General features: G+C 44.5%; 1 protein-coding gene across 1 annotated transcript; it reads right to left on the bottom strand.

Moving 5' to 3' along the window:
* Positions 1-1,259: 1,259 nt before the first annotated feature.
* Positions 1,260-13,440, bottom strand: LOC115195254 (neuropilin and tolloid-like protein 1). Its single transcript, XM_029755030.1, has 5 exons — positions 12,458-13,440; positions 11,756-11,809; positions 11,515-11,649; positions 9,838-10,086; positions 1,260-1,306 (listed from the first exon to the last, which is right to left on the bottom strand). The coding sequence occupies exons 1-5, from the start codon at positions 12,483-12,485 to the stop codon at positions 1,260-1,262; spliced, it is 513 nt and encodes a 170-aa protein (XP_029610890.1). The 5' UTR covers positions 12,486-13,440.
* Positions 13,441-23,498: the final 10,058 nt, after the last annotated feature.

The raw sequence follows: 23,498 nt of genomic DNA, 5'->3' as shown, positions 1-23,498 counted from the left end.
GAGGGGGGAACTGTGGGGGGAAATGTGTGAGGGGGGAGGCGTGAGGGGGGGAGTGTGTGAGGGGGGAAGTGTGTGAGGGTGGAAGTGTGTGAGGGGGGAAATGTGAGAGGGGGAGGCGTGAGGGGGGAAGTGTGTGAGGGGGGAAGTGTGTGAGGGTGGAGGTGTGTGAGGGTGGAGGTGTGTGAGGGTGGGTGTGTGTGAGGGTGGGAGTGTGTGAGGGGGTAAGTATGTGAGGGGGATGTGTGTGATTAAAGATAAGTAATGGTTTTATTGGAAGGGGTGTGAGGTAGACACAAACGTATGCTGACACACACACACACACACACACACACACACACACACACACACAGACAGACACACACACACACACACACACACAGACACACACACATTCAGGCCAACCCCTTCTGGATTGCATTTAGTTTTACTTCCTGTGTCTAGTGCTCTTTCATATTACTGATCAGCAGACACTGTAAGGTTAGAGTGGAGGGTAACAACAATGTTCCTTACTGCAGTTCCCCAGAGATAAAGAGATACATTCCTACTTCCCTATTACAATTCAGAACATGGTCCAAACCAAGGTCTCTTGTCAAACTCACTACTGTTAGGTTCTCAGGGTCAATAACTCAACGGACACTAGAAAAGCTTAACCAAGTCTAATTCTTCCCAAAGGGTCAATACAGCTGCATTCAGACAACGACATTTCACTCAAGCACTGATATTTAACCCTTTCTCCTAGGCTGAGTCTCCTCCTCCACATCTGAACAGACAATGCATCTCTCTTGCTAGACAGAACCTTAGTGATGTCTGTTCTTCCTCACTTCAACTGACCTGACCTCTACCCTTCAAAGTGGTCACTCCTCCCCAACTCAAGGCTGTCATGGTGACTGATACCAGACTATGTATCTTCTCCTCCCAGAGGAACCCTGATGGCTAATAATAACATATCCTGACATAATGTAAACATTATACATTACCCTCTCTCCCTCAGTGACATTATGTTCCAAGCTCTCCACCCGTCTCCACTACACATTCCAAACCCATCTGGCTCCTACAGATAACCATTCACTTCTGATTATAACAATGTTCCAAGTTTAACCCAGAATCCAGCACTACAGATAGCCATGCTAGAAAGGGCAAAACCCGGCATGACGCCACCAACAATGATAAGCCAAGTATATTACATATGTGTATTCTCAATCTAGAATTAGAGTTATGTCTAAGGTCAGGGAGCACGGCCAGATCATGACGGTCATCTTTCAGAGCGGAGAATGTTGGTTGCAGGTGTGGGTGACCGCAGCACTGCCTGAACAGAATAGGACGAGGAATTACGAGGGTTATGGTATGGGGAGTTGTGGCTGTATTTCAGACAGGCAGGCAGGGCAGCCACAAGTAGTCGTTGGGAGAAATAATAGACGTGTTCCCTGGCTACAGAGCAGATTAAATATCTAAAATATAGAGATATTTGTAGAGAACATGTAGAGATATTTTGAGAACTTGGGACGATCAGGGTCTTTCTGCAAAAATATTATTCTGAGATAATTGGCATTGAAGTTCCGAACCCTCAGTGGTTTGAATGGTGTCAGCGATTTTTATCTTGTATACTTTGGAATTAACAACAAGAATTGGGGTATTTATAGTACTAAACTCAGAAAAAAAAGAAACATCCCTTTTTCAGGACCCTGTCTTTCAAAAATAATTCGCAAAAATCCATGCTTGTTTCCGATGCTTGTTCAATGAACCATAGACAATTAATGAACATGCACCTGTGGAATGGTCATTAGGACACAAACAGCTTACAGACGGTAGGCAATTAAGGTTCCAATTATGAAAACGTAGGACACTAAGGAGGCCTTTCTACAGACTCTGAAAAACACCAAAAGAAACATGCCCTGGGTCCCTGCTCATCTGCGTGAACGTGCCTTAGGCATGCTGCAAGGAGGCATGAGGACTGCAGATGTGGCCAAGGCAATAAATTGCAATGTCCGTACTGTGAGACGCCTAAGACAGCGCTACAGGGAGACAGGACGAACAGCTGATCGGCCTCGCAGTGGCAGACCACGTGTAACAAAACCTGTACAGAATCGGTACATCCGAACATCACACCTGCGGGACAGGTACAGGATGGCAACAACAACTGCCCGAGTTACACCAGGAATGCACAATCCCTCCATCAGTGCTCAGACTGTGCGCAATAGACTGAGAGAGGCTGGACTGAGGGCTTGTTGGCCTGTTGTAAGGCAGGTCCTCATCAGACATCACCGGCAACAATGTTGCCTATGGGCACAAACCCACCATCACTGGACCAGACAGGACTGGCAAAAAGTGCTCTTCACTGACGAGTCGCAGTTTTGTCTTACCAGGGGTGATGGTCAGATTCAGGTTTATCATCGAAGGAATGAGCATTACACCGAGGCCTGTACTCTGGAGCGGGATCGATTTGGAGGTGGAGGGTCCGTCATGCTCTGGGATGATGTGTCACAGCATCATCGGACTGAGCTTGTCATTGCAGGCAATCTCAACGCTGTGTGTTACAGGGAAGACATCCTCCTCCCTCATGTGATACCCTTCCTGCAGGCTCATCCTGACATGACAATGCCACGAGGCATACTGCTCGTTCTGCGCGTGATTTCCTGCAAGACAGGAATGTCAGTGTTCTGCCATGGCCAGCATAGAGCCCGGATCTCAATCCCATTGTGCACGTCTGGGACTTGTTGGATCGGAGGGTGAGGGCTAGGGCCATTCCCCCCAGAAATGTCTGGGAACTTGCAGGTGCCTTGGTGCAAGAGTGGGGTAACATCTCACAGCAAGAACTGGCAAATCTGGTGCAGTCCATGAGGAGGAGATGCACTGCAGTACTTAATGCAGCTGGTGGCCACACCAGATACTGACTGTTACTTTTGATTTTGACCTCCCCTTTGTTCAGGGACACATTATTCCATTTCTGTTAGTCACATGTCTGTGGAACTTGTTCAGTTTATGTCTCAGTTGTTGAATCTTGTTATGGTCATACAAATATTTACACATGTTAAGTTTGCTGAAAATAAACGCAGTTGACAGTGAGAGGACGTTTCTGTTTTTGGCTGAGTTTATATAGGTAGAGAACATTCAACAGAACAAGGCTATATCAATAACTACATTTTGACAAAAATACAGATGTAACCTTATAGTCCCAAATTCTCGAAATGCTGACTTGATTGTCAAACTGTAGACTATAAGAAGTTAATACAGCACTGTCTTAGCCACACTTTTATTTTCAATATGTGTTACTCTTCCACTTAACTGACGATAACAATAAATACATAGTAATATTTACCATTTAGCAGACGTGTTTATCCAATGTGACTTACAGTCATGCGTGCATAAATTTGACATTTTCCGAAGGAATCAAACCTACAATCCTGGTGTTTCAAGCGCCATGCTCTACCAAGCTTTACCAACTGAGCCATACAGGACCATAGCTGTTCAGACAAACTATTCCCTAACTCCTTTGATAGTTATAATTCAGACAGCATATCCTACTGATGATGCACTTGACAGTGTGATTGGAATGGAATGACAGTGAGTGTGCTGCTGTACCAGCACCTTTAGTTTGGCACCTTGTGTACATCAGAACCTAACATGACAGGATTCCAGACACTCTACATCAGTTCAGTCTCCTCACCTCACTTAAAACCTTTTACTGTAGTGGGCTAAATCAGTGTCACACAGAGGGTTTCTAGGTAGTCAAATCTACTTTGAAACAAAAGTATACACCTCACACACATGGTTATGGGCTTAAGAAAAAGAAGACCGTGTCAGATATAGAGTTGGAATGTCTTACATTTTGAGTTTGCATCCCAATATTACACTTTATATACATGACAGAAGGCTGAAATATAACAAAGTCGTTTGGCATAGAAACATCTGTAAAAAGAAAAAGTTAATTATAAACTGGGTGGTTTGAACCCTGAATGCTGATTGGCTGACAGTCGGGGTATATCAGACCGTATGCCACGGGTAATGACAAAACATTTATTTCTACTGCTCTAATTATGTTGGTAACCCATTTATAATAGCAATAAGGCACCTCTGGGGTTTGTGGTATATGACCAATATACCACGACTAAGGTCTGTATCCAGGCACTCCGCGATGCATCGTGCTTAAGAGCAGCCCTTAGCCGTGGTATATTGGCCATAAACCATACACCCTCGTGCCTTATTGCTTAATTATACAATTATGAAAAATATGAATAACATTCCACCCATGAGGCCACCAGTCATTTGACTGCAGGAAAGGGTTCTAACCAGCTACTGGATCAGTGTTAAAGGTATCACTGTAGAATTTCTGTAAACTCCCAAAACATGCTTTGAATTATTTTCTATGCTTTTGCCAAATTCTATAAATGTCTGATTGCTGACTTCTAGGTTCAATTGTTATGGGATCACCTGTATAAATAATGGATAAAAGTGTAAAGAGTTCTAATCTACCCCAAAAGCCAGAAAATACTTTTGACTAATTTCTGTTACATTGATTACAATAGTCAATAGTGATATTTCCCGTCAAGTTCCATCCAGTCCTAGTACTCTTCTGTACAGTACGAAGGCTGGAATCATGTGAACCTGAAGGAGTGGCTGATCTCTTTCATCTCCAGGTGGGACGGGAATGAAAAAACCTGTTCTTCATCACATTTTTATTTATGTTCTCTTTCCCTCGCCTCTTCTCCTTCTTCCCCTCTCCCCTCTCCTCAGATAGGACACTTCAGATGAATGAAAAGCGAGGGAGAAGATAAGGTGAGGAAAAGGTGTAGAACCTTTCTCTCTCTCTCTCTCTCTCTCTCTCTCCTCCTCCTCCTCCTCCTCCTCTCCCTTTGCTTTTCATTCATCTTGAGTAGCCCAGTGTGAATTAGCATGTGCTAGCAGCATTAGCCAAGCAGAGGCAGATGTGAGCCTCTCTCTCCGCACAGCCAGATTTTGGAGCATCAAGTCGAGTGAATCCAAGACTTTTATCTTCTTTAATTATGCTAATCATATGCCACAGCTATTTCTTATCAAGACAGAGGGAGATATGTTTTTTCCCCCTCTCTCACTCAGGAATCTGAGAAGAGGCTCCACCAGCAAACAGCAGTTTTTCAAAGATAACCCCAACATTATAGGAAAACATTTACACTCCATCAACCTGACTCTAACTGGACTACACCAATCGCCCCTCCCCCATCTTCACCCACCATTTCCCATCTTTCTTCATGACCTAGAATGACCTTTAACGTACAGAACAGCAATCTGATCGCAGCAATCTGAACCCCATTATATCAAGTCTAATCAATTGATCTAGGATGAAAGGTCAGTGTATTTGGGTCTATGGGAAAGTGTGTGGTAAAAAGAGGCACACTCCTCTATGTATTTATTTGGACAGTGAAGCTACAACTTTTAATTTGCCTCTATACTCCAGCATTTTGGATTTGAAATCAGATGTTTCATATGAGGTTGACAGAACAGAATGTCACCTTTTATTTCAGGATATTTTCATACATCTCTGTTTTACCGTTTAGAAATGAACCCACTTTATGTATCTAATCCCCCCAGTCTGAAGTTTTACAAGTGTTTGGACAAATTTAGCCATACGTGTATTAAAGCAGTCAAAAGTTTATCGCTTGGACCAATATTCATAGCACGCAATGACTACATCAAGCTTGTGACTACAAACTTGCTGGATGCATTTGCAGTTTTTTTTGGTTGTGTTTCAGATTATGTTGTGCCCAATAGAAATTAGTGTGTAAATAATGTATTGTGTCAATTTCGGAATCACCTTTATTGTAAATAAGAATATGTTTCTAAACACTTCGACATTAAAGGTTCAGTGCAGTCAAAATTCAGTTTTACCTGTGTTTTATATCATATTGTACAACAGCTGATGAAACCAACAATGTAAAAGTGTGAAAACATTTGATCAGTGTTATTTCCTGACAGTTGCTGGATGAAAATTCCATCTACACAGAACCTTCTAATCAGCAGCTTTGCATGAGCGGGAGTTTCGGCTTTCCATGGTGACATCACCATTGGTAAATTAGTTAATAGACTAAAAACAAAGAGTTGTAAACCTCTCTGCCAATAACAGCTAGTTTTCATTTTTCCCTTCCCCATTCAGACCACTCTCAGACAGTCCTAGGAAAAATATTGTTAGAGATTTTTTTTTTGCTATTAAAGTAAGGTACTTAATTGTAACCCAGAAATGATTTAATAGTGGCATAAAAACAACTGCTGTGAACCTTTAATGTGGATGCTACCATGATTACGGATAATCATGAATGAATCATGAATAATGATGAGTGAGAAAGCTACAAAGGCACAAAGATCATACCCCCCAAAAAATGCTAACCTCTCACCATTACCAATAATAGAGGAGGTTAGCATTTCTTGACGGGGTATGCTATTTAAATGCCTTTCCCACTCATCATTATTCAAGATTTGTTCATGAGTATCTGTAACAATGGTAGCATCCACATGAATGTAGAAGTGATCAGAAACATAGTGTTATTTACAATGCAAGTGACTCAATACATTATTTGCCATTCACTTCCATTGGGGCACAACATCATCTGAAACACAACCAAAGCTATTTGTTCAAAAGTAAAACAGTGTCCGAGGACAATGTTGTGGGCTAATGGCAAAACAATACATAAATACGTTTTTGGCAGTGTATTTTAGGGAGGGAAAGAGGGATGGCTACACACAGAATGTGGGTTAGAAAAGGGATATTTTTTTCTCTCTCTGTGGATCATGATTCTGCAGATGACTTCCAAAGTTAAAAATGCTCCTACATATCACAGTGCTGCGGGCAGTGTTCCCATCAACCCTCGACCACACACTAAAGTTGATAGTGCTATTAAACCATGACCAAGGGTACATTCCATACAGCCTATAGGAGACCAGAGTGGATATCAAACCAAGGTGGTCATAAATCATGAGCTGCTCGGTTAATGGGAAACCAGCCAAAAGATGAGTCACATAAAGACAGTCAAGGCTTCTCGCGGCACGCAGAGGGAGGTAATTGGGAGGATTGTATTCAACAGTACAGATTAGCCTGTCACGCTTATTCACCTTCCCTCTGCTACCCCCTCCAGTACCCCCGCAAACAACACAGTTCCTAGAGAACTCTGATCGAAAGCTATCAAACTAAATCTCCACACCGTCAGTTTTATATATATATATGTTACTACAGCAACACATGTCGTTAGCCTTCCTGTCTGCCTGCCACCATGGCTGGAGGCTAGGAGCTGATAGCACCATACTTTCTGTGCTAAGGAAATATGGGATGTTGTTTAGTAGAGAGTGTGTGAACACACTGTTGTTAGACATTTCTGTGAGCCAATTGAACTCCTGTCACGATCATCGTAAGAACATTAGGACCAAAGCGCAGCGTGATATGGGTTCCACATGTTTATTGAATGAAACGCACAAAAAACAATAAAGAACGAATGAAACATGAAGCATATCAAGTGCTCACAGGCAACTACACATAAACAAGATCCCACAAAACACAGTGGGGAAATGGCTGCCTAAATATGATCTCCAATCAGAGACAACGAAAAACAGCTGCCTCTGATTGGGAACCATACCAGGCCAACATAGAAATAAACAACCTAGATTACCCACCCTAGTCACACCCTGACCTAACCAAAATAGAGAATAAAAAGGCTCTCTATGGTCAGGGCGTGACAGTACCCCCCCCCCCCAAAGGTGTGGACTCCGGACGCAAAACCTGACTCTATAGGGGAGGGTCCGGGTGGGCATCTAGCGTCGGTGGCGACTCCGGTATAGGTCGTAACCCCCGCCCAGACCCCGGATCCGGCCAAGGCGCTGGGCTGAACGCCGTGCCTGGACTGGGCACCGGCACAGAGGAAGGCTCCGGCCTTGGAGCGAGGTTGGATGCCGTGCCTGGACTGGGCATCGGCGCAGAAGAAGGCTCCGGCCATGGAGCTGTACTGGACGCCATGCCTGGACTGGGCACCGGTGCAGCAGAAGGCTCTGGCCATGGAGTGGGACTGGACGCCGTGCCTGGACTGGGCATCGGCGCAGAAGAAGACTCTGGCCTTGGAGCTGGACTGGATGCCGTGCTCGGACTGGGCATTGGCGCAGGGGAAGGCTCCATCCTTGGAGCTGGACTGGACAATGTGCCTGGACTGGGCACGGGCACAAAGGAGGGCTCCGGCCATGGAGCTGGAGGTTCCGGACCGTTGACCTTCGCTGGAGGTTCCGGACCGTTGACCTTCGCTGGAGGTTCCAGACCGTGGACCGTCGCTGGAGGTTCCGGACCGTGGACCGTCGCTGGAGGTTCCACACTGTGGACCGTTGCAGGAGGTCCCGGACTGTGGACCGTCGCAGGAGGTCCCGGACTGTGGACCGTCGCAGGAGGTCCCGGACTGTGGATCGTCGCAAAAGGTCCCGGACTGTGGATCGTCGCAAAAGGTCCCGGACTGTGGATCGTCGCAGGAGGTCCCGGACTGTGGATCGTCGCAGGAGGTCCCGGACTGTGGACCGTCGCAGGAGGTCCCGGACTGTGGACCGTCGCAGGAGGTCCCGGACTGTGGACCGTCGCAGGAGGTTCCGGACTGTGGACCGTCGCAGGAGGTTCCGGACTGTGGACTGTCGCCGGAAGCTCCGGACTGTGGACCGTCGCCGGAAGCTCCGTACTGTGGACCGTCGCCGGAAGCTCTTTGACTGTGAATGCGCACTGGAGGCCGAGTGCGTGGAGCCGGTACAGGTGGCACCGGACTCGTGACACGCACTTCAGGGCGAGTGCAAGGAGCAGGCACAGGATGTACCGGACTGGGAAGGCGCACTGGAGGTCTAGTGTGTGGAGCCGGCACAGGTGGTACCGGACTGGTGACACACACTTCAGGGAGAGTGCGAGGAGCAGCCACAGGACGTACCGGACTGGTGACACGCTCTTCAGGGCGAGTGCGAGGAGCAGGCACAGAACGTACCGGACTGGGGACACGCACTTTAGAGGGAGTGCGAGGAGCAGGCACAGGCACAGGTGGCACCGGACTGAAGACCCGATCTTCTGCCCGCCTGCGCTGCCGCATACTCCTAGCCAACTCCATTCTCCGGTATCCCTCTGCTCACTCTCCTCCATCTTCTCCCAGACTGGCTCTGGTTCACTCCTCGGCTCTGCCGACCACCCCGTGTGCCCCCCCCAGAACATTTTTGGGGCTGTTTTTTGGGCTTTCGTTGTGGCCGCGAACCCCGGTGTCGTGGCTGACCTCCCTTATCTCCTTGTGTCTGCTTCCAAGGAAGGCTTTTGTGTCCCTCCATGATTTCTTCCCATGTCCAGGATATCTTCTCCTCCTTGATCTCCTCCCAAGCCCAGGATACCTTCTCCTTCTGGGCACGCTGCTTGGTCCTGGTTTGGTGGGATCTTCTGTCACGATCGTTGTAAGAACATTCGGACCAAAGCGCAGCGTGATATGGGTTCCACGTGTTTATTGAATGAAACGCACAAAAACAATAAAGAATGAACGAAACGTGACGCAAATGAAGTGCTTACAGGCAACTACACATAAACAAGATCCCACAAAACACAGTGGGGAAATGGCTGCCTAAATATGATCCCCAATCAGAGACAACGAAAAACAGCTGCCTCTGATTAGGAACCATACCAGGCCACATAGAAATAAACAACCTAGATTACCCACCCTAGTCACACCCCGACCTAACCAAAATAGAGAATTAAAAGGCTCTCTATGGTCAGGGTGTGACAACTCCTGAACTTTGCCATGTTAACACCATCACTCTGTTGCCATTGGACATGTTGAGATTGCTCATGTAGTGTGAATACTTAGTGTTGATTCTTACCTGCAGTGAAGTTGTAATTCACCGAAAATCCAATCGCCTCCAGTTCGCCATCGGAAACAAATTTTACCCAGAGGTACCGTCCGCTGCTCCTGATGAAGGGAGGGATGGTCTGGCCACAGTAGCGTCCGATTATTGGGGAGAAGCCAAAGGGGCCGTCCCGCACCTCAATGTTGTCAAATTTACATTCCCATGAAGGCTCGATAGAATACCTCTCATCAAAGAACAGATGAATACACAGCCTGGGAGGAGCTGGAGGAGACAGAGAGAATAGATAACACAGATAGTGAATATAATGCTCATACTGTTTATCGTATACCTAGCTATATTACATAATGCTGTAGGCCTATAGTGGCGCAGCGGCTCCTGAGTGGCGCAGCGGTCTAAGGTACTGCTTCTCAGAGCTTGAGGCGACACTACAGACACCCTGGTTCGAATCCAGGCTGTATCCTAACCGACAGTGATTGGGAGTCCCACAAGGCGGTGCACAATTGACCCAGCGCCGTTCGGGTTTGGCTGGTATAGGCCGTCATTGTAAATAAGAATTTGTTCTTAACTGGCTTGCCTAGTTAAATAAAGGTTAAATAAGGCATATAACACATGGCGAACACGTGAAGCGCCATTAAGCAGGGTGATATTAAGATTTCTTCCGGTAAATGCCCCTTTGGACGTTAACTCATTTTGAATCATTTAGCTTCACAATGTAGACAGATACACACTGTATGTTGTCTTGGAGTGACCTGAATGAACCACTAATAAAACACAATCCCAACAGTTGTGACTTTTTTAGTGACCACTGATCAACCTCTGATAAAAAATGTTGTGTGTTGTTTTTTTAAAATGTATTTATCGGTGAACAACGTTCAAGTATTTCAAACAAGCATCTTCTATTTCTATCCTAATTATCAGTATGGGTAAAGTCCGGTTGCCTCGTTCCACCATGCTGATCTCACCAGCTTATATTCGGTCAGGTCAGGATGGTGGAACAGGCTAAAAGTCTGGAACATCATTCACATGTAATCTATAAATTCAGTCTAGTTACAAACCAGATAATATTGTTCTAATATAGTTCCTCCAGTCCAGCAATAGTCTCTCAATAGAAATGCTCTTTCGTGTATTCATTTTGTTAATATCATTAGGACCGTAACCTAATCTCCCCCACTGATGAATCACATATAAACCTCCCAGAACTTAAATTAAACGCCTGAGATTGCAACTCGCCGTCTGATTTCATTACCATCGTCAGACAAACATCAACAGCACAGCAACTGAACTGGCCAATCCCATCAGTTATACTATGAACACACCTCAACAGCTGGACCAGATTTCTCTCTGAAACATGAGGAGAGACATCCATCCACAGAGCAACTTGAGCCCAACCATATTCACTGACGTCTGAACTCAAGGAGACAAACGAGCAGTTTAACAGACAGATGGTTTTAATTTCTCACCTGGAACTAAGATGATAAAGATTAAGGTTCCTGAAACACTATTTCAGAGTCTGATTTCAGTGCTAAAAGGCTATCAAAATCAAGGGATCAAACTCTGTATTCGTTATTCCTGCCGGTGAATTGAAAAAATGCACTATTTGTTTAGAGGATGGCATCTATTGATCTGAACAAATGACATAAATGGCTTTACATTGAGGTTAGTTCGTTAGTTACTGTGCCAACTATTCACCTTCAATGATGTAAACACACTCTATTCCTGGGGGGTATTTGCTGGGGTAGTTGGGAGAAGTGAACAGTCCCCCGTCTCCTTCCTTCACCCAGGTGCCACATTGACCTGCAGGCTTCACTCCCGAATTGTTCTTCACTGAAAACCCAATAGCAGAGTGAAGTTGATTATATAGATTTATACATTATAATTTTTTTATATGAGAGAGAGAGAGAGAGACAGAGAGACAGAGAGAGAGCCTTACATGCTTCCTTCTTCGTTGCCCCAGACAACCCAAGTATGAGTAGGCTTGCAACAACTGCAACAAGATAAACACATTCACTTTGTTTTGTGAATAATACACGTCTTTATTTGCATTCATTCAACACAGATGTAGGCTAGGCCTATGACATAATACCCTGAATAATTCCAAATATTGCATTTATCATGCATGGCTAGAATGTTACATTGCCCTTTTAAAACGGGGTTTTAAATCAAAAAGATATCATTTGGAAACAATTGACTCTCCAAAGTTTCTCAACTTTTTTAATAGATTGGATGCGGAACGAACAGCCAAGCATACATATCTATTACACCGCACCATAGAGCAGACCCGGGCAACACATAACTGGGCTTTAATGCCCTATTCATCATACACATTGAAAAGCTATTCACCTGCAGTCTTCAGGCTATACCATAATGTATCTGCATGTAATGCTATGGATAAGTAGCCTACGTATGCTGCTTTAATAGTACAGTAGATGCCATACAAAGTGTTAAGGGGTATGGTTGCATGAATATCACATTCGTTACACATCTCCCACTATACGTGAATTGACAGCTATAGGCAACCAGAATTCTACGTCAACTCATAAAATCATGATTATTGGGCTAGTCTAAGCTACACAAAATAAGGTATTCGAGGAAGGCGCAAGGCAGTGTATTATGTTCAATAGAAGTGACTTACCGTGAAGGAGGCTGTGCCCATATACCATGTCTGTACCTTTCACAAGGGGCTTTAGGCTCAACTAATTCCATTTAGATAAAGGAATACTTCAAGAGAAAACGATTGAGATCTAAGGGAGATGCGAAATGGACAGCAAACCGCAATATCATTCCACCTTCCCAAAAATAAAAAAAAATGTATACAATTGATAACCTGGCAAATGTCTTCCTCTCAGTTCTAATTTATTGAATGAGAATATCAAAATTCCAGAGAGAGAAAAATCGCAAATACTAGTCACCAGTTTCATATAAAACCAAAAGCAAGTCTAAACATTTGCCCGAATTCCATCCAAATGGTTCCAGAACCTTTTGGTGCTTCTGCTGCACTGACCGAATGAATAGGTCCGTCATCAGCCTTCCCTGATCGCTGCACCTTTACAATCTTGCGATGAAACAGATTCAGGGTGAAAAAAAATGTAGCTTTAGTTATTATTCTTCAATCCCTTTACCTGGAAACAAAAATCCTACTGATGCCTGGGTATCCATCCTCCTAAACACATTCTCCGAACTGCTTGCACTGTTCCGCGATGCGTAAAGCCTCGGGCTATCAACTTAGATAACAAAAGTCGCAACGTGAATTATAGTGTTTATCTCATCCTTTCTTCATCTATTCCCTCAAGCTAAGAGGAGTGTTCGTAGAGCAGTGTTTGTACAGCATCCTCCAGTCTACTCCGGCGACTGGCTGGTTTCTCTCTTGCTCTCTCACGCTCTCTCTCTCTCTCTCTGCACCCACCAAGAAAGAGTTGATGCACATTATCCTCCAACCGTTGGGTCATCTATTCGTTCCTCTAACAACTGGGCAAGCCTACAAACCACCTTCATTACATTTGGACCACACTCATGCAAACAATACAGTACGAAAACGAACACTAGGCTACTTTGTTTCAGGAATATAATCTAACTTCCCCGATGTTAGCGCCACGGAGGAGAAAAAAACAAACTACCGGCAGTAAGTGGTGGGTGTTTCTTTAAGACGCGCTCGCTCTTTCTCTCTGCAAGGAGACTGCAGAATCCAACACCTCAGTCGGTGGTGCTCTGAGCGAAAATGTAAAAGATGAAACGAAAAACGCACCCTGTGAGAGGAAATGGAAGAAACAAGCGAAAGCAGAGAGATGTCAGGATACCGTAAACTATATCAACAACTCCAGGTAGGAACACCTGACGCATGGAATAGATTGAGTGACTATCTGCCTCCCGCCAACATGGCGAGGTCGGGTGGATTAGAAAGTAGAGGTGCATACGGACACTACAGCTCAATGCATTCGGGAATTGCTGAACATCCACTATGACGGGTTTTTATGTTCTGTTTTGACCGAATGTTGATTTTTTCTATAATGTTCCATTTATAGGTAAATCCTGGTTCTCATTATGCATTTACTCAGCATTACTGGGTATTTCTAGTGTATTTATAATAAATGAAATAGCTCACATGAACATTATATGTAGGGCTGTAAATCCATCTAAATATTTATCTTCCACAGAAAAACACCAACATTCATTCCATACTTTTCTGTTGTCTGCAGGGAGAATTAAGCCTTGTTTATCTCCTTGCTGTGTTTTAGGTAACCTAGCCTAATGACATCAATCATTGCTAGTGCTTATGGAGCTAAAACAAGATCATTCTCCACACACGATTTTGCTGTTGATTAAACCTGTTTTCTATTAACAATACTCATCTCTTCACTGCCTTTCCAATTAACTGCATTAATGCCTTCTCCCCCTGATCCTCTCTCTCCCTACTCAACTCTGCATGGCATGACAACAGCAGTTCAACTGAGGTCATTGAAGTTGCCCATGTCTCTGCTCTAACTTGGATCTTGACAATTTAGTGAGCAAGGTCAGAGAACTGAACCAGACAGAATAACATATTAGTGATGCTGTTTCATCCATTATAATAACTGACTCAACAAGTCCAGATTCTGCTCAGGCCATGCTGATAGGTTACACCATCACTGCATCCTAGTAGTAGGTCCCCTGCCAAGATGGCACAGGAGTGTACTTGCCCTGTAACCGCAGCATCACGTTCAACCTCTGTTTCCCCCCACAATTGATATACAACTAACTGGTCTAAGGACAGTTTTGTTGTTTAGGTCCTCTGACAAGATGGCACAGGAGTGTACTTGCCCTGTAACCGCAGCATCACGTTCAACCTCTGTTTTCCCCCACAATTGATATACAACTAACTGGTCTAAGGACAGTTTTGTTGTTTAGGTGATAGTCAGTGTCGTTTAGAACTGAGGATAACTGATCTTGAATCAGCTGTTACAGAGGAGAGTAAGCAAGCTCCATTAATTTAGTCCCAGGTGAGGGAAGTGTTGATGCCGTGGTGCAAATGTAATTTTTTTATTAGAGATGTCTGAACTACGAATGAACTGAAGGTGTATGAGGAAGACTGCTGTTTAAAATGTGCTCTGACAGTAGAATAAAAATAGTTGTTTTAACTTAGCATCTTGGGTTTGTCTTCATTACGCCACTCTTTGCATTTTGAGAGAAATGGGGAGAGAGAAAGGAAGAGAGGCAAAAAATAAACATTTGCAAAAAACACACATTTCTTTCCACAGGGCAGTGGGGTGAGACAGGGATGCAGCTTAAGCCCCACCCTCTTCAACATATATATCACCGAATTGGCGAGGAGGGCACAAGAACAGTCTGCAGCACCTGGTCTCACCCTACTAGAATGCTTATGATCTGGTGCTTTTGTCCCCAACCAAGGAGGGCCTACAGCAGCACCTAGATCTTCTGCACAGATTCTGTCAGACCTGGGCCCTGACAGTAAATCTCAGTAAGACAAAATAATGGTATTACAAAAAAGGTCCAGTCGCCAGGACCATAAATATAAATTCCATCTAGATACCGAGGCCCTAGGGCGGCTATCCCCAAAACCTAGGGGTACGCGCAATGCCGTCTGGGATACGCCAAATAAAAATGTGATTCACATTTTCAAACAGCCCATTGAGATAGCCTAATCAAATAATTAAAATCCAATCACATTAACCGTTACTCTCTCGCGGGAATTCCACTAACGGTCCGTATGTAGCCAAACGTAGCTGCTGCTCATTCCGTTTGCTCGAAAATGGATGAATGGTGAAAAAAAAGTAAGGTCCGCATCCATAGAGACACATACAAGCTCTACTGGTAGTACTGCTACTACCAGCAGTACTACACCTGCACCTGTCGACGACACAAGTTGTTCTGCTTCCATGAGCACATCCAATGCTAGCATCAGTAATTCTACATTTGTTGTTAGCCCAGCTATTATGGACACTGACAGTTGTGAATCTGATGCAGCCGAAGAGCTACTGCCCCCTTACTCGGGAAAGCACCGAACAACAGACAGGGACGGTGGACCATCAAAGAGGCGCAAATATGATGAGAAATACATTGATATGGGGTTCACCTATATTGGGAGTAGTGCCTTTCCTCAGCCACAGTGTGTTATACATTACCGTTCAAAAGTTTGGGGTCACTTAGAAATGTCCTTGTTTGGTGAGCTACCGAGTGGCTAGGACAGGCAAGCCCCATACTATTGTGGAGGACTTAATTATTTCTGCTGCCGCGGATATGGCTGGGACAATGCTGGGGGAAAAGGCCAAAAAAACTGCACAGACAATAACTTCATCAAACAGCACTGTTTCACAATGCATCAGAGACATGGCAGGAGATGTTTTGAAACAATTACTATTTCGCATACAAGCCAGTGAATTCTATGCATTACAGCTGGATGAGTCAACAGATGTAGCGGGCCTGGCACAGCTCCTGGTATATGTTCGTTACGTTTATGGGGGGTCAATTAAGGAAGACATTCTCTTCTGCAAACCACTGGAAACCAGGACAACAGGAGAGGATATTCTTAAAGTACTGGACAGCTTTGTGACATCATTTCTGCATAGGGCTGTGCTCAGAGTATCCTGCTTTGGCAAATCGGCTGTTAAGACACTGATGCCCTTTGCAACCACGTACCTATGTAAGTAAATAAAGAGCAAAATTATTGATTATTATTATATTATTATTATTTGTGCCCTGGTCCTATAAGAGCTCTTTGTCACTTCCCACGAGCCGGGTTGTGACAAAAACTCACGCTCATTCTTATGCTTAATAAATGTATCATATAGTGTGTGTGTGGCAGGCTTACAATGATGGCAAAAAACAACATTTGAGAGTACGCTGACCCAGGTGTTATAGAGGGGGTACGCAGCTGAAGGTTGAATGTTTGAATGGGTACGAAACTATAAAAAGTTTGGGAACCACTGCCCTAGAGCACACACAAAAAACTATACAAACCTCGGCCTAAACATCAGTGACACAGGTAATTTCCACAAAGCTGTGAAAGATCTGAGAGACAAGGCAAGAAGGGCCAGTGGTGGAAAAAGTTACCAATTGTCATACTTGAGTAAAAGTAAAGATACCTTAATAGAAAATGACACAAATAAAAGTAAAAGTCACCAAATAAAATAAACTCAGCAAAAAAAGAAACGTCCCTTTTACAGGACCCTGTCTTTCAAAGATAATTCGTAAAAAAATCCTAAATAACTTCACAGATCTTCATTGTCTTGTCCCGTCCTGTCCCGTGTAAATATCGTTTTCCTCGTTTTATGTATATACTGTATTTAGTATTTATTTTAATCTCACTTTCCATCTACGGACTGAATATACTCTCCTACAACCCGCCTCACCCTATGTGGTACGGATCTGCTATTTTTATACTTTAGAACCGGAACCCCCATCAGAAGCTAGCCAGCTAACTAGCTACTAACTAGTAGTCAGTGAGCCACTGCTAACGGTCTTCACCGTTAACTCGGACACCAGCTAGCCTCAGCTCGGTCAATACCTGCCAGTCTGCACAGCGCGATATCAACCCAGAGCATATCGGACTGCTTTTTCCCTACCACTTTTCTGGATTCCTACCGCAAGCGGATCATCGCAGCAAGCTAGCTGCAATCCGAGTGGCTACTCCTGGCTAATGTCTCTGTCCTGAAGCAAGCACCAGTTAGCCTTGAGCTAGCCTTGAGCTAGGCCCATCTCCCGGCTAGCCAAAGAGGGCCACCAGCTAATTCTTGGGCTACAATACCTCTTTTGCCAATGTGCCTGGACCCTTTACTGCCGACACGGAGCCCCGCCAATCCATCACGACTGGTCTGCCGGCATAATCGTCCAAGGTGGTTTCAACAGGCTCTTCCGTTGCGACGTCACCGAAGGCCCATCTGCTAGCTCCGGCCCGCTAGCTGTCTGAATTGCCGTGTCTCCAGCTCACCTAGCGTAGTAGCGACTACTGAATCGGCTCCCTGACTCACCTATTGCTACTCATTGGACCCTATGATCACTCGGCTACACATGCCTCTCACTAATATCAATATGCAATGTCTATTGCTGTTTTGGTTAGTTATTAATGTCTTATTTCACTGTAGAGCCCTCAGCCCTGCCCAATATGCCTTAGATAGCCTATTTGTCCCACCCCCCACACATGCGGTGACCTCACCTGGCTTAACTGGTGCCTCTAGAGACAAAACCACTCTCATCGTCACTCAATGCCTAGGTTTACCTCCACTGTGCTCACATCCTACCAAACCCTTGTCTGTACATTATGCCCTGAATCAATTCTTCCACACCCAGAAATCTGCTCCTTTTACTCTCTGTTCCGAACGCACTAGACGACCATTTCTTAAAGACTTTAACCGTACCCTTATCCTACTCCTCCTCTGTTCCTCTGGTGATGTTGATGTTAACCCAGGCCCTGCAGCCCCAGCACCACTCCTATTCCCCAGGCGCTCTCATTTGTTGACTTCTGTAACCGTAAAAGCCTTGGTTTCATGCATGTTAATATCAGAAGCCTCCTCCCTAAGTTTGTTTTATTCACTGCTTTAGCACACTCCACCAATGTCCTAGCCGTGTCTGAATCCTGGCTTAGGAAGGACACAAAAAATCCTGAAATTTCCATCCCCAACTACCACATTTTCCGTCAAGATAGAACTACCAAAGGGGGCGGAGTTGCAATCTACTGCAGAGATAGCCTGCAGAGTTATGTCATACTATCCAGGTCCGTGTCCAAACAATTTGAGCTTCTACTTTTAAAAATCCACCTTTCCAGAAATTTGTCTCACCGTTGCCGCTTGTTATAGACCCCCCTCAGCCCACAGCTGGGCCCTGGACACCATATGTTAATTGATTGCCCCCATCTATCTTTAGATTTCGTACTGTTAGATGACCTAAATTGGGATATGCTTAACTCCCCGGCCATCCTACAATCTAAGCTAGATGCCCTCAATCTCACACAAATTATCAAGGAACCTACCAGGTACAACCCTGGGCACCCTCACCCTGGGCACCCTAACCATGGGCACCCTCATAGATACCATCCTGACCAACTTGCCCTCTAAATACACCTCTGCTGTCTTCAACCAGGATCTCAGCGATCACTGCTTCATTGCCTGCGTCTGTAATGGGTCCGCGGTCAAACGACCACCCCTCATCACTGTCAAACGCTCCCTAAAACACTTCAGCGAGCAGGCCTTTCTAATCGACCTGGCCCGGGTATCCTGGAAGGATATTGACCTCATCCCGTCAGTAGAGGATGCCTGGTTGCTCTTTAAAAGTGCTTTCCTCACCATCTTAAATAAGCATGCCCCATTCAAAAAATGTAGAACTAAGAACAGATATAGCCCTTGGTTCACCCCAGACTTGATTGCCCTTGACCAGCACAAAAACATCCTGTGGCATTCTGCATCAGCATCGAATAGCCCCCGCGATATGCAACTTTTCAGGGAAGTCAGGAACCAATATACACAGTCAGTTAGGAAAGCTAAGGCTAGCTTTTTCAAACAGAAATTTGCCTCCTGTAGCACTAATTCCAAAAGGTTTTGGGACACTGTCATGTCCATGGAGAATAACTGTCACCATCGATAAATCTATGATAATCGATAATTTCTATAAGCATTTTTCTACGGCTGGCCATGCTTTCCACCTTGCTACCAACAGCTCTGCACCCCTTGCAGAACTTGCCCAAGTCCCCCCCCCCTTCTCCTTCACTCAAATCCAGACAGCTGATGTTCTGGAAGAGCTGCAAAATCCAAATCCCTACAAATCAGCTGGTCTAGACAATCTGGACCCTCTCTTTCTAAAATTATCTGCCAAAATTGTTGCAACCCCTATTACTAGCCTGTTCCTCTCTTTCGTATCGTCTGAGATCCCCAAAGATTGGAAAGCTGCTGCAGTCATCCCCCTCTTCAAAGGGGAGACACTCTAGACCCAAGCTGTTATAGACCTATATACATCCTGCCCTGCCTTTATAAAATCTTCGAAAGCCAAGTTAGCAAACAGATCACCGACCATTTCGAATCCCACCGTACCTTCTCCACTATGCAATCTGGTTTCCGAGCTGGTCATGGGTGCACCTCAGCCATGCTCAAGGTCCTAAATGATATCATTACTGCCATCGATAAAAGACAGTACTGTGCAACCGTCTTCATCGGCCTAGCCAAGGCTTTCAACTCTGTCAATCACCACATTCTTATTGGCAGACTCAGTAGCCGTGGTTTCTCAAATGACTGCCTCACCTGGTTCACCAACTACTTCTCAGATAGAGTTCAGTGTGTCAAATCAGAGGGCCCATTGTCTGGACCTCTGACAGTCTCCATGGGTGTGCCACAGGGTTAAAATCTATTTTCTCTGTATATATCAATGATATCGCTCTTGCTGCTGGTGACTCTCTGATCCACCTCTACGCAGACGACACCATTCTGTATACATCTGGCCCTTCTTTGGACACTGTGTTAACCAACCTCCAAACGAGCTTCAATGCCATACAACACTCCTTCCGTGGCCTCCAACTGCTTTTAAATGCTGGTAAAACTAAATGCATGCTCTTCAACCGATTGCTTCCCACACCCGCCCGCCCGACTAGCATCACTACTCTGGACGGTTCTGACTTAGAATATGTGGACAACTACAAATACCTAGGTGTCTGGTTAGACTGTAAACTCTCCTCTCAGACTCACATTAAGCATCTCCAATCCAAAATTAAATCTAGAATCAGCTTCCTGTTTCGCAACAAAGCATCCTTCACTCATCCTTCACTCATACCCTCGTAAAACTGACCATCCTACCGATCCTTGACTTTGGCGATGTCATTTACAAAATAGCCTCCAACACTCTACTCAGAAAATTGCATGTAGTCTATCACAGTGTCATCCGTTTTGTCACCAAAGCCCCATATACTACCCACCACTGCGACCTGTATGCTCTCGTTGGCTGGCCCTCGCTACATATTCGTTGCCAAACCCACTGGCTCCAGGTTATCTATAAGTCTTTGCTAGGTAAAGCTCCGCCTTATCTCAGCTCACTGGTCACCATAGCAACACCCACCCGTAGCACGCACTCCAGCAGGTATATTTCACTGGTCATCCCCAAAGCCAACACCTCCTTTGGCCACCTTTCCTTACAGTTCTCTGCTGCCAATGACTGGAACGAATTGCAAAAATCACTGAAGCTGGAGACTTATATCTCCCATTCTAACTTTAAGCATCAGCTGCCAGAGCAGCTTACCGATCACTGTACCTGTACATAGCCCATCTGTAAATAGTACACCCAACTACCTCATCCCCATATTGTTACATTTTTTGTTTGTTGCTCTTTTGCACCCCAGTATCCCTACTTGCACATCATCATCTGCACAGCTATCACTCCAGTGTTAATTTGCTAAATTGTAATTACTTCGCTAATATGGCCTATTTATTGCCTTACCTCCTTTCTCCATTTGCACACATTGTACATAGACTTTTTCTATTGTGTTATTGACTGTACTTTTGTTTATCCCACGTGCAACTCTGTGTTGTTGTTTTTTTGTTGCACTGCTTTGCTTTATCTTGGCCAGGTCGCAGTTGTAGATGAGAACTTGTTCTCAACTGGTCTACCTTTTTAATTAAAGGTGAAATACAATTAAAAAATAAACATTTGTGACCTGTTGCCTCAAGAAAAGGGCAAACACCATTGGAAATACAACCTATCCATTTTCCATTTTGTGCTTTAACTATTTGTACATCATTACAACACTGTATATAGACATAATATGACATTTTAAATGTCTTTATTCTTTTGGAGCTTTTATGAGTGTAATGTTTACTGTCAATTTTTTATTGTTTATTTCACTTTTGTTTATTATCTATTTCACTTGCTTTGGCAATGTTATGTTTCCCACGCCAATAAATCCCTTGAAATTGAAATTGAATTGAGAGAGAGGGAGAGAGAGCTCCATGATTTTTCAGTTACTTTTTAGTACTGTGCCATTGCAATTTCCTGAACTTGGGTGTCCTGTATGCCCCAAGACATACCTCAAGGAGCTAATACACATCCTCAGGGTCTCTACCAGGTTTACCACCTCCGTTAGATGAGATCCTATCCCTGTATGATCAAGGAAGTGTTTAGTTGTTGTCATACCTGATGACATGGCTGATCGGAGAGTTCGTCCGTCCATCCGCTTGGGGGACATTCGCCAGCCACTCAGCCAGCTTGCGCTCAAAATAGTCTTGGCAACCGGTGGACAATATCCATTTTCAGATATAGATCACATTGCAGAGGAGAGGCCAGCGCCACCTCCCCACTCACCATTGGATCCAGACCCAGACTTTGCCCCCCTGTGTGCATGCTAATACCTTCGTTAGCATTCTACTGGGTGGGTTGGATTAGCATGAGCTACACTGTATGACACGGCTGGTGGTGCAGAGAGAGAGGATGATGTCATTTTGAGACCATGGCTAGTTCTGGATATGGTAGATAGGCTCTGGTATGTTACTGTATATTTATATAAATACTGGCTGTTCCACCTTTTGCTCTTTCTCTCTCTCTCTCTCTCTCTCTCTCTCTCTCTCTCTCTGTCTCTCTCTCTCCATCTTTCTCTCTCTCTCCGTCTCTCTCACTCTCTCTCTCACTCTCTCACTTTCTCACTCTCCCACTCTCTTTCTCACTCACTGTCTCAAATAAAATGTTATCAGTCACAAACAAATATACGAATATATGTCTGGAACATGTATTTAATGGTGTGTATAGACATTATGGACAGGTGTGTACGGCAGTAGTTATATAGGATGAGCCATGATTAGAACACAATATATACATATAAAGTGGGTAAAACAGTGTGTAAACATTATTCAAGTGAACAGTGTTCAATGACGATGTAGATAGGGCAGCAGTCTCGTTGGTGCAGGGTTGAGTACCGCGTGGTAGCCAGCTAGTAGCAGTTACTAAAGTTCAGGGTTCGGCACTGGACGGAGGCCAGCTAGTGCTGACTATTTAACTGTCGTTGATGTGTTGCTGTTGTAGATGATGCAGAAAAACACAATGGACAATGAAAGCGCTGATCATCCTTTCTCCACCCCTCCCTTTCTAACAAATGCCTAAACCAAATAGTTATATCTCTACCCGTACATAATCCATTGATATGATTGTATTTACTAACAACACAATTGTTTGCCAGTTTGTTAAAATAAAAATAAATGAAACACTGACTGCAAAGACACTGTTCTATAGGTTCCTCGGGTTCTATAGGCTCCTATGAGGTCCTATAGGCTCCTCTGAGGTTTCTATATGTTCCTCTAAAGTTCTATAGGCTCCTCTGAGGTTCTATATGTTCCTCTAAAGTTCTATAGGCTCCTCTGAGGTTCTATATGTTCCTCTAAAGTTCTATAGGCTCCTCTGAGGTTCTATATGTTCCTCTAAAGTTCTATAGGCTCCTCTGAGGTTCTATATGTTCCTCTAAAGTTCTATAGGTTCCTCTGGGGTTTCTATATGTTTCTCTAAAGTTCTATAGGCTCCTCTGAGGTTCTATAGGCTCCTATAATGTTCTATAGGCTCCTCTGAGGTTCTATATGTTCCTCTAAAGTTCTATAGGATCCTCTGAGGTTCTATATGTTCCTCTAAAGTTCTATAGGCTCCTCTGAGGTTCTATAGGTTCCTCTGAGGTTCTATAGGTTCCTCTGAGATCATATAGGCTCCTATGGGGTTTATCGGCTTCT

This window comes from Salmo trutta, chromosome 6, assembly GCF_901001165.1.
Source record: "Salmo trutta chromosome 6, fSalTru1.1, whole genome shotgun sequence".
In the NCBI taxonomy this organism is placed as follows: domain Eukaryota; kingdom Metazoa; phylum Chordata; class Actinopteri; order Salmoniformes; family Salmonidae; genus Salmo; species Salmo trutta.
Note: the sequence above shows the minus strand (reverse complement) of the source record. Positions and strands in the feature narration are given on the sequence as shown.

Excerpts from the sequence above, each read along its gene's own strand:
- LOC115195254 (XM_029755030.1), bottom strand. The coding sequence starts at position 12,485 with ATGGTATATGGGCACAGCCTCCTTCACG. Across the intron at positions 11,810-12,457 it reads TGGGCACAGCCTCCTTCACG|TTGTTGCAAGCCTACTCATA; the intron begins GTAAGTCACTTC and ends ATCTTGTTGCAG. Across the intron at positions 11,650-11,755 it reads GGCAACGAAGAAGGAAGCAT|TGAAGAACAATTCGGGAGTG; the intron begins GTAAGGCTCTCT and ends TTGGGTTTTCAG.